Source organism: Silurus meridionalis, chromosome 10 (genome assembly GCF_014805685.1).
Source record: "Silurus meridionalis isolate SWU-2019-XX chromosome 10, ASM1480568v1, whole genome shotgun sequence".
Lineage (NCBI taxonomy): Eukaryota > Metazoa > Chordata > Actinopteri > Siluriformes > Siluridae > Silurus > Silurus meridionalis.
Genome location: NC_060893.1, coordinates 20,161,047 through 20,173,555, shown reverse-complemented (window position 1 = coordinate 20,173,555; position 12,509 = coordinate 20,161,047). Strand labels below are relative to the sequence as shown.

The window sequence follows — 12,509 nt, the reverse complement described above, 5'->3', positions numbered from 1 at the left end:
ATTGTTTTCTATGCTCAGAAATAATCCTGATGGCAGAACTTTGTGCCCAGATGGAAATGGAAATAAATAATGAAGATACAGCAAATAATTGTTTTGTTCAGGACACAGGGAAAATTAGGGTAGTTTAGCAGTAAAAAAAAATCTGTATTTTTTAGACATATAGCAAAATGGCAACAGTTGATTATACTGGAAAATTTGAAACAATTTCTATATACTTTTGTATGAAAAGATGCAAAGTTTTGGGCTTAAGTTTATTTTTTGCAAGAATCCAACCATGTTACTCCTGATTGTTCCATACAAATCTCTCATGCAAAAAGTATATGTAAAAAAAAGGAAAATGCTGGTGGAATTAATCATACCTTAAACTCCTTCTCGATGTTGGCCAGTTTGGCTAGCTCGTTGCTGAGCTCCAGGGCGGTAAGAACAGGGTCTTCACTGGAGAGTGAGAGGTACGCCGGGCTGGCCAGACCGCGGTATGCGTTGATTCTGGACCTGGAGTGACTGAACGAGTCTTTCCTGTGTTTTTCAGTACAGTCGGCGCACTTGCAGAAGTAGTCGTGCGGCCGCTCGATGCGCGCCCCTTTCAGCAGCAGCATGTGCACCACGTCGTACTTGTGGCAGTGGGCAGCTAGGATGATGGCTGTGATGTCCGGCGAGAAGCGAGTGCCGTCTTCGTCATATGAATAAAAGTCGTCGTCCTGCAGCTCGCATGGGCTGCACGTGAGCCTCTCTCCACCAGCAAAAGACGGGTGGCCCAGCAGTGCCTCCACGATGCGCACATAGCCCTTGGAGATGGCCAGCAGGAGGGCATCGCCAACACGTGCCAGGTTCTCGCTCCGCAAGAGCAGCTCAGTCACTTCCAGGTGCTCGTTTCCTACGGCCAACTGCAGCCCATTTTGGCCCATGTAGTCCACACAGTTCACGTTAAGGGTGGGTGACTCCTCCAGCATCTTACGCACTACCGGGATGTTGCCGTACTCAGCCGCATCAAGGAAGCGCTCCTCCTCGGCTGTCAGGTTGCTTCCACGCGCATTAAACATGAACGCAGGGCCACGAACTGCCTGCCGACGTCCCTTCTCACGCTGCAGGGTCATCCTCCGTGCCGGAAAAGAGTCCAGTGTTTTCCTGGAAGAAGAAATAAACAGTCGATTTGCACCTTGCAAGGACAAGCTTGTATGTCTTAAGACTTTTGCCGTACTAAGATGAACCTTCCAGAAGGTGAAAATTCATGTGAGTGGGAAAAGAGATCTGTATTTCCCTCGCCTGCTTTTGTCTAATATGCTAATCCATGTTGACATTGTCCCATCAGGTAGCCACCTCTGAGAAGGAGCAGATGATTGGCATTTGGTTTGGACTATTAACTCCCAGGGGAGGTCTGGTGACAGATGAAGTGAGCGCAGCGAGAGCAGAAGTCTTGGGAAAGATCCCTGCGGATAGTGCAAACTCCTCCAGGTTTTTAATAGCTTTTTAATAAAACACAACAGATGCTACAGGTGGATGCCTTTTCACAGCTAATTCTGTGCCAATTTTGGGTAACTTTTATGAACACAAGCATACAAGAGGGAACAACACAATATTTTGCGTTTACTTTCATGAAAAGTGTTGTTTCTATCAAGAAACGTTAAAAGGGATCAGGATCAAAAGTGAATTCAGGATAGTCTGAATAAAACCAGACAGTGTGATTATAAATCATTATAGTACGCCTTCATTTCTACATCGAACAACAGTTTATATATGGATTAGCAGCTAAAATGTGGAAAGACATCTATATATTCCCATCTTCTGTACATTCCTGAGAGGGAAAATGGGAAAAAGAGAGATTTCCCTTTGATTTCCGTAAAGACTTGTGAATGAACTTACAGTTTTTTTAAAGAAAGAAGTCAATATTGTTCCATTAACAGTTGGTGAACAGGTGAAACTTTTTGTGAACGAAACTAAGGAATTTTGAATCGTAATTTTAGCTTTAATTAAAATATAAACAAAAGTAAGTAAATAGCGGCACATGAAAGTCTCAGGAGTGTATTTACTTCATTCTTCAATTGTCCTACCAGTGATTTGTTGTTAAGATAATTAAAATGAGTATTTTGCTAATTAAGGATTGCACAATTTTTTGTTTGGCTAGTAATATACTTACTGATGAGATGCTCTCAACTACATGTCAACTTTAAAATCAGTACTTGGTATGTGCAAAGTTAATAATGTTATCTGTGGTATACAAACTGTCCGAATACAGTGATACAATTCTTTTATTCCTGATAGAAAGCAATACCTGCATTTCGTCTGATTTTCATTTGCAAGTACATAATATCAGGAGGCCTATACATGGATACTGACTTACATTACTAATATTTAATAATAACAAATATGGAGACAAAACAGAAGTATGAATATGTCTAAATACCAAAAAATATGAATCCTAATTTCAAGTAAAACTTGCCTAGTCAGCAAAGTATCAAAAATGTTACATTTAGTGTACATGTATTCAAATATGCAGTACATAAGCAAAAAAACTAATGATTTCAACTAAATAAAAAAATCAGGACATGGTAAAAATGTGATTATTCAGATTAGTTCATTCATATCATAATCACTCATACTAAATTGTGAAAATGCAGTTTCTAATTTTCTAAAATTCAAAAATTTCTAATACAATAAGTAGCGTTCTTTCAGATTACTTTAATGTATAAAGAGCAAGTAAAAAAAAATATGATAAATTTACAATGCATACTGAAGATGTCAGACTATTTGTTGCCATTTGTTTTTTTTTGTATTTGCTCATATACCAAAATGCAAATCTAACATCGGTAAAATAACTAATACCAGTATTTTCAGAGTTTTGATAATATGATTACCCTTAGACTACGCCCACTGTATTTACTCCTTCCTACACGTGGTATCCAGTTCAAGGTAAAATATAGAGTAGGGTACAAAAGTCTTAAAATGAAAAGTTTGAGTCTCTTAGTTCAAGGTTCAAGTAAGTATAATTTTTTAATAATAGATTTAATCTAAAATGAATCATGTAATGAATTAATTTTACATGAATAAAATAATCATGTATTGAAATTATGTATTCAATTAGAAAATTCAAAGCCAAACAGAATCAAACTTTTGGCCCCCAATGTTCTCCAATTATCTCAGTATAATATCAAATATTTCCACTGTACACTTACGCATGTTTTTTGTTTATATACACCAGTGATAAAAAAAGATGTTTGTGAATAATAAACACTAAATAGAATTACATTCTAAATCTCAAGAGTCCATCAGCTCCTCTTTACCAGAGCCTCAGTGGAGTAGGGAACTGTATTAGTGAGAGCAGAATGGCACACACTCTCATCCCAGTTTATCATCTCTTCACTGCCAAGTGGCTTAAAACAAAAGGCTCATTTAACTTGGAATCAGATGTGAACATTTACAGTGCTATCAACAGACAATTTAGACCAATATAAAAGTTTGTATCAATTTACTCCGCAGCTTCATTTGCGCATTTCATTCTGGTAGAGACAGTGTTCTGTATTGTTGAAAGATTTATGATCAAACTCTTGATATCACCCAAATGAGGATGGGTTCCCCTTTTGAGTCTGGTTCCTCTCAAAATTTCTTCCTCATAACATCTAAGGGAGTTTTTCCTTGCCACAGTCACCACGGCTGCTCATCAGGGATAAATACACACCATTCACCTTAACTGTTGATTTCTGTAAAGCTGCTTTGAGACAATGTCTGTTGTGAAAAGCGCTATAGAAATAAACTTGACTTGACTAGAGACATTATACATTATATATTCAAAAAGCATAGTGAAAATATCCACTGTGCTGTTTCTCTCCTCTACATAAAGGTTAATAAAAGCTCATGTAGCCACTGTATGTCTTTGCACATTTGGACCATGTACTCACTTTCTGCACTTTCTGCCTCAGGCAACTTATATAACTGTATTATTCCACATTAATGTTCTATATCTGTGGTAGTGTACATTTCATTCAATATTTATACTTAGGTTATTCATTGAATAATGAATGAGTGTTGGTGTATCTGTTTGTTTGTTTGTTTGTTTGTTTATCTTCATGCAGTGTTACATTTACATTTATGGCAGATGCCCTAATCAAGAGCAACTTACATTTATCTTATTCATACAACTGAGCAGTTGAGGGTTAAAGGCCGTCTCAGGGGCCCAGCATTGGCAGCTTAGTGATGGTGGGATTTGAACTCATGACCTCACTGAGCTACCATTTACCGCCCAGCATATTTATTGCATTTTGTAATGTTATTGTTCATTTTTGTCTGCTTACTTACAATACATAAAAACAAAATACACAAACGTACAAAACACACATGAAATAAAAAAAAATCTAATAAATAACTATTTTATACATTATGTCTCGTCTGTTGGCTCGGACCACACGGGCCAGCCTTCGCTCCCCCTGGCATTAATGAACCATGTCTACACCACTGTTCCTGCCTTGGAGCACTTTTGATAGATACTGACCACTGCAGACCAGGAACATCCCACAAGAGCTGCAGTTTTGGAGATGCTCTGACCTAGTCGTCTAGACATCACAATTTGGTCCTTCTGAAATTCACTCAAATTCTTACATTCGGCCACTTTTGTGTTTTGTGTGAATAGGGATTTTGTTATTTATTTAAGCTTTTTTATGTATTCCCCTCTGTTGTTTTTAGGTTTGTACTTTGTGCTAACAAATACATTCGAAAAGGAATTGCACTAAATTAAATTAAATTATACAACTTTATTTAGAAGAACCAAAAATATGATCAATACTTATTACACCCAAACTACACATGGATTTTTTCCTGAAGACGTTAAGCCAACCGACCACATCTTCTCAATCTGCTGCTTATTCTTCATTACAGCGCTGCAGAACACACTCAGAGCGATGTTATCACCTTCTCCATTCTGCATGCACAAGCTCTCTCTCTCTCTCTCTCTCTCTCGCTCTCTCTCTCTCTCTCTCACACACACACACACACACACACACACACACACACACGCACAATCAAACCCCTGATGTGATAATGGAGACTAAATGTGGTTGACAGCAACATGTCAAAAGTGGATTTCTACAGGTATTTGTTGAAATCCAGCGAGTATAATCAAGGCACCTCTGAGGCCTCAGCTAGGGGTCTTAACCCTTGTGCACATTCTCTTGATTGGCTTGAGATTAAATTCATAATTGAGAACTTTTTAAACTTATAAGCAAATAGTAAACGAATTCCTATTAATCACAACCAAAGACGGGCAGCTTTCTCAAACTTGCCCCTATGAGACAAATATTTAGAAAAGTTTTACAAGAATTTAGATCATTTAGAAAAAAAACGTCTTGAAGTGTTATATATACTTCTGATCAGTGTTGGGCAGTAACGCGTTACTACTTTTTAAATAAAGTAAATTCGTTACCGTATGGTCATTTTAAATGAATTAATATTGGCTAAAGTGTAGACTATAGTCTAACCTGTTTACAGCAGCGTCGCATTGTAGGATTGGTGGATGAACCACTGTAAACACGACAGCAGTAATGGCGAGTCGAGGCGAGAGCAAGACGAGTTTCTCAAAGTGGAAATATGCTCATTATTTCACTTTAGTTGAGTATAAAGACAAAAACTTTTTAGTCAAATGTAAGCTGTGTCTTTCTGGTTCGAAGCTCGTATCTACTGCGATAAACAGCAACTCCAATCTGTCGAAGCTCCTCCAGGAACTCCATGCCTCGACGAAGCTAGTAGCTAGAAGCTAACCCGGTGTTCTGTTCTACATTGTTGAACATTTTTAAGAGCTCAACACAACAGCAGAAGCCACTTTAGTTTTTGATTGTGAATATATTATTCAGCTTGTTTTGTTATTTATTTCAGAAATGCTTGTGATATATTCAGTTTGTGCTGGTCTGACTTTAATAAAATAGTGTTTAAAAATGACTTTGTGTTTAAGTCAGTTTTGTGTTTGTAGACCATAACGCATAAAAGGGCATTAATGGAAACATTAAAGAAGGTTCTTTAAAAAAAGTAACTAAATATTTACTTTTTACAGTAACGCATTACTTTTTGGTGTAAATAATCAACAAAGTATCTGAATTACTTTTTTGAATGAAGTAACGAGTAACTGTAACTAGTTACTATTTTTTTGTAACGAGCACAACACTGGTAGGTTTCTATAACAAACAAAGTTGTCAATGAAAGCTCTATGCAATCTGAGTTTAATAATAAACACATTTAAAATGTGCTGTTACTTTATTTTTAAGAATGACCAATTTTTTGATCAATGATCAATGATCAATTTTTTACATTTAAAGGAGGGAGTCTCCATTTGTATTTCAACGTAGGACTAGGAGCAAGGCAAAGACATATATGATAAATTGACAAGAGCTTGACAATGACACCCAAAGAAACTCAAGCGAAATATAAAAGTTATTAAATAGGAGTAACATAGAAAAGGCTTGTGTGATCAGTGACATGTGACAAGGTCATGTCTAGTGCAGCAGCTGACGGCCAATGTAGTTGGCCATCAGCTTTAATATATACTTTATATGGTTTAGATTGGAAGATCTTGAGTATCCTACAATAGAGTTCTGACCTCAACCCTTTTTGAACACCCCAGGCCTCATCACCCTTAAGCAGAATCTGGCTTTACTAACACACTTTTAGCTGAATGAGAACAAATCTCCACAACCACACACCAAAATCTAGTGAAACATCTTCCCATAAGAGTGGAGGTCTAAAATGGGGATTGGGGACTAAATGTGGAATGGAATGTTAAAAAGCAAATCTTATGGGTATCCACAAATCTTTGTTCATATAGTGTATGCGATTCCTTAATTATATAACATCATCTTTAGTTCTGTTGTAGATAGAAACAACATGGTATGTGGATGCCACAAATTTCTTTATAAACCTTATCTACCTAGCATCCATGATTAAAAATAATACTTTTAATCATGCAATTAAAAGTGACACATTTTGAGCTATTATTATTTTTTTATATGAGGATTTAAGTCATTTTGTATGGCCAGCGAAAGCATTGTCTTTGCGCTGGACTATGCTCTCATACTGCAAGATCAGTAGCGACATATTCCTTTTGCTCACTGTCATACCGTATTAAACATAAATACGTAGATTAAAGTAAAAAAAATTCGTTGACACTTTCACACTAGTAGCAGTGACGAAACAGGCTTCGAGATTAGAATAAGAGCTTTATTTAAAAAATGACAGACCAGCCTTCATTACTGTGAAAAAAGATTTGATTGATAATAATCATGTAGCTCATTACTCACTCCAACCTGCCGTTTAATAAAATATAATCTGTCTTACAAGCTGAAATTGTGCTACTACAAAAAGACACAAAGATGCAGATCATGAGTGAAGTTACAGTGAAATAATCTTCCCTGTATCCATATTTGCCTGGAGAGCAGGTACATAAGTTTAACTGACAGTAAGCGAGCCGTAGGAATAAGACTAATGGCCATGTGATATAATGATGTATTACACGACACGGTGTTCCCATTTCCCCAAATATGATTATTTTTGTTTATCACATGTTGGCTCACAGAGAAACAATATTACACCTACACTGAGAAGATGAATTGATGATCAACACATGAGAGTGCTACAGATATAAAAATGTCCCATAGGACAGTGCCAGCCTAACACCTGATATAGAAGCAGCAAGATTACTTCCTGCTAGCCTTTGGCTTGTTTCCAATCTTTATTCATTATGAGATATCCCATATTACGATTCTTGTGTCTAATTTGTCACCTGTATGTTATTTTGTTGTGGCTTTACAGTTTTTGAATCCTGCTGTTGCATGAATTCCATGTGCAAAAATCTGATCTTGCTTCTTTTATTTATTCTATTTTTTTTTATTTCTTCTCATAATCTCCTCATAATCTATAATTAATATGATGCTATGACAGCAGTTGATGAAAATTCCATTTAAAAACTCCACATTACCTTTGTGTAAAAGTTATTTTTGTGTTAAAAGTATTAAATACATGACAAGCTCTACAAGAACAAAAAAGAAAAAGAAAAAGAGACGTTTCCTATCAGAAAACCTTCCTGAAGTTAAAACATGCCTCAGACTGATGCCCAGGCCATATATATATATATATATATATATATATATATATATATATATATATATATATATATATATATATATACATACACACACACACACACACACACCGTAATTTCCGGACTATTAAGCGCACCCAAATATAAGCCGCACCCACTGAATTTTACAAAGATTTTTATTTTGAACATAAATAAGCCGCACCTGTCTATAAGCTGCAGGTTTCTACACTGAAAATAATGAACTTTACACAGGCTTTAATGAAAGACAGTGTCTGTTACACGGCTTGTATCCAAACAGTAGCCTACCAAGAAAGTCATTGTTCACTGTCTTCCTCCTTCCTTTCACAACTATTTCTCTCGAGAGTCTTTTGGCATCGTCGTGTGTTTAAAAATCACCATTGGTGGAAGTTTTTCTCCCGATGCCGTGCAGCTCAGAACACAGGTGACGTGTGTTTTTTCATGCCCGGTTGTTTTCAGCGTGACGAATGATACGCATTTTCTTTGTCACAAAACCCCAAATCATGCAAAAGCACACATGATTCCAGATCAGCCAAAAGCCTTTAAAAACAACTGCTCCACCAATAGAGCCAAGTTGTCCACTATATTGTCCAACACAAAGTATACCAAGACACCTGCTCCTCCAAGATTTCCATGACAACTGCTCTACCAAGAGTTCCACAATACCTTCTCCACCTAGATGCTCAATCTTCTAAATCTACCTCCACATTAATCCAGATTAAAGTACATTTTTTTCTCACATTGATCTTTTTGAAAATGCTCTCCTAAGTGGATACATTGGAAAAAAAAAATTTTTTTGCATTGTAGTAGAATAAGAAAATGAGATCTTTGTCTATCCATCTTTCGTCACCATTGCTGCTTCAATCACTGAGACAGAAATAAATAAATGCCAGGCAGAAATGAAACATGCTCCACAAGAAGTGCCAGAATTCCTGCTCTATCTCTAAAAGCAAAAAAGACACCTGCACCAAGAGCCCCAAACCACCTTTTCATTATGTTGTTTGCCACCATGTCTAACCAAAACACCTATTCGTCCCAAAATGATTGCATCACCAAAAACAAGAGAACTGTTTTACCAGTAACTCTTTGCATCTCCAAAGGCTGAAAGGTTTCCTGCTCAATCTTCCTGAATGTCCCTAAGAAACCTGCATTGACCCATTGATGCCTGGCCTATCAAACCCTGCTTAACCCCCTACGATGTCTACAATCTACAATCCCACTTGCTGTTGGATCATTCATGCGACCTTGTGGGCTGAGGCTGAGGTTTCATGTGCTGTTCTGTCTATTGGTCCAGCAACAAGGAGTAAAAAAGCCAAAGGAGCCAAAAGGCATTTGTTATTTCAACCCACAGCCTTTCTGCATTATGCAGTAAGCAGATACTGATAGAGACTGAGTCTGATCAGTATCGTGGTATCAGCATCGTGGCATCCCATTTACTGCCCTATCTAACATCATAATAGTGTTACATTCATATTTATTTATTTTGGCTGATGCTTTCATCTGAAGTGACAAGTCAGGTGAAATCGATCTCAAGAAGAGGGCTGTTAAAGGAAGCCAAAGTAATACCAATGAGATGGAACAGAGTTTCCATCAACCAGAAAATGCAGCATATCAGATAAACATACACACGTTCATATAATTCTAATATTGCATGTTATTCTCTTTTGTAACCCTAACACTAACCCAAACCCTGACCCATAGTGTCCAATTTTTCAAAGATTCACATCTAAACAAAAGGCATTTTCTCTTTAAGTCATGTACTATGACAGACACTACATTCTATTTATAAATTGCTGTGTTAGGAGGCAACATTGGGGACGTCTGATGTATGATGCTTCAAATCATGAAATGTGTTCACCAATCCTAGAGAAAAAGTGCCAAACGAAACACACAACTGTGGTTCATCAATCACGTAACAGCACAGTAAAACAACGGTTAGTCCGGGAAGTCATATATAAACTCTATAGCCATCAAACAACGTGTTCACTAACTTTAAACAATATATTAAGCACGAATGAGTGTCGAAGTTTTATACATAATTCATATACAATCTTTAAAATATTGATATGTACCCGATTTTATTAGATCATTTAAAGGCTATTGCATTTTCCATAATCAAATCCCCAGTCTTTTGTCCAATTCAGTCCATGTGAATTCCCTTGATAGACTTTGTGGACAGTCACAGATTTTGGATCCTGGTGTATCAGCAGATGAATTGTAGACTGTTAACTATAAACAATTTTAAAAGAGTGCAAGCAAGAAAATGTACTAATTGACACACACACACACACACACACACACACGCATGCACACACACACGCATGCACACACACATGCGTGCACACACGTTCACGCATGCACACATGTGCTTTGCATTGAGGTAGAGATTGACAGAGAATGACGGCAATGACAAAGGAGCTCCTTGCCGATGGTAATTAGCTGAGTACAAAATGTACGTACGTAAAAGTGAACCTAATTTACAATACTCTTGGGAATCATATAATTATGTTTTCAACATTAATGATTTAAAAAATCCTTTATAAAACAAATAATACAGTAAAACCTTGCAACTACTTCATTTTGATGTCTTCAATTTTACCTTTTAATACTCCCTAAAAAGGCTCTTTGGACCAGAGCCAGATGAACCATTAAATCAGAATCAAATCAGACGCTGTTCATCCTGCTAAGCATGTTACATGTATGAGGAATTCGCTTTGGCGTCATACACACTAACAGACGAAGCAAAGAGGAAGGATAAGAACTTAGATAAATTGAGGTACAGTATGAGGAAATCAATAATGTGAATGTGCTAGAAAAGACTATGACACAGTGTCAAAACTGTATTTTGTATCGCGTTCTATTGTAAAACTTATCATCGTTGTCATGATGTCAGAAAATGAGTTTAGTTCATTTTAAACACATACTTTTGAATCTATTATTGTAATGAATGCATATATACCGAATAGTAATGCAGTATATGAATAAACAATGCTGTGTCACACACACACACCTCTGACATGTCTAAGGGAGAAGGTGTGTCCAAACTTTTGCCTGGTACTATATGAGTATTGCTTGTTTGTCTACTTCAAATGATGTAATGATTTCTTTCTTGTAGAGATGCATAAATTATACAAACACTGCCAATGTCAAATGTCAAATTTTATTTTTTCATATCAAGGCTCTCAACTCCTGCATCTGTAAATCCTAAGTACAATAGCTGAGACTGGGACGGTTGTAACAATGAGATCTTTACTTCAACATGCTAGCTTTTGGGACAAACTACAAAATAAACTTATTCTATTTAGGATGGATAATAAACAGTGACGCCAAGACACACACACGTTTTCATGTATATCCACAAGATGGCGCTATGTTATCTTTACACACAGCAGACAATTATATTATTGTAAATAAGTAACACAATTTGACAAAATAGGAATTTTTTTAAAGATCACTACCACCACCTTCATCATCATCATCATCATCATCATCATCATCATCACTACTACCAATGTTACTACTACTACTACTACTAATAATAATAATAATAATAATAATGATGATGATGAGTCTGGTGGTGATGATGCTGCTGCTGCTGATGATGTATCTATAATCTAAGCCTTCATCCATGAACCCAAACTTTGACACCAGATAAACCTTCATGCACACATCATACATCTCTTTATGGAAAGTTAAGCTTTCTAACTTTTTCTGTTGTACACTTTTTATAACAGTTTTCTTTATGAATCCTGTAAGAGAGATCAGCTCCTTCATCCAGGCTGAAGCTCTGACTCTGACTCGGAGCTACTCACATGTTCTGGCGGTAGTAGTGCTGCGCGTCTCTGGGACTCTTCACGGATTTCAAGTAACGTGCATCCACACCGCCGTTCTCCTCTTTCCAGCAATGCTCATCGTCATCCTCGGGCACCGACACCCTTTTATGGTATTTGGACAGCCTGGCTTTGGAGGACATATAGGGGTGTGCTGGTTCTCCGCCTGACAGCACCGAATGCGCGCGCACTGCCGGTGCCCGAGCTAAGCGCGCGCGCAGGGGTTCAGCTGAAGTGCACTGCGGTGGAGCGCAGCCGCCTGACAGGCTACAGGCAAGTTCATCAGTCAGTGTGATCCTCCTCCTCTTCCTCCTCTTCCTCCTCCTCCTCCTCCTCCTCAATGATCATCACAGTCCTCACTTGCACTCACCATTACAATCAATCACAAGATAAAGTTTTAAGATTTGTCTTTAACAGGGAGCATGTTCACATCATGCAATTTCAAATATAATATAATAATAAAATATATAATTTATAATATAAAAAATAATAAAAATAATATATATATGTATATATAATGCTTCTGTACCAAGTTCTCATTTTTTTTCTTTAGATGGGTCATGCTTCTGTACCCAATTTTCCTAGCT

At 37.1% G+C, this 12,509-nt stretch overlaps 1 protein-coding gene across 1 annotated transcript in view; it reads right to left on the bottom strand.

The window, feature by feature from the left end:
- Positions 1-12,189, bottom strand: part of trpc3 (transient receptor potential cation channel, subfamily C, member 3) — a 52,084-nt gene extending 39,895 nt beyond the window's left edge. The window contains exons 1-2 of the mRNA XM_046858575.1: positions 11,905-12,189; positions 360-1,125 (exon numbers count right to left, since the gene is read on the bottom strand). Of these exons, the coding sequence (XP_046714531.1) occupies positions 360-1,125; positions 11,905-12,065 (927 nt within the window). The 5' untranslated portion in view covers positions 12,066-12,189. The remainder of the gene's footprint in view (positions 1-359; positions 1,126-11,904) is intronic.
- Between the last annotated feature and the right edge of the window lie 320 nt (positions 12,190-12,509).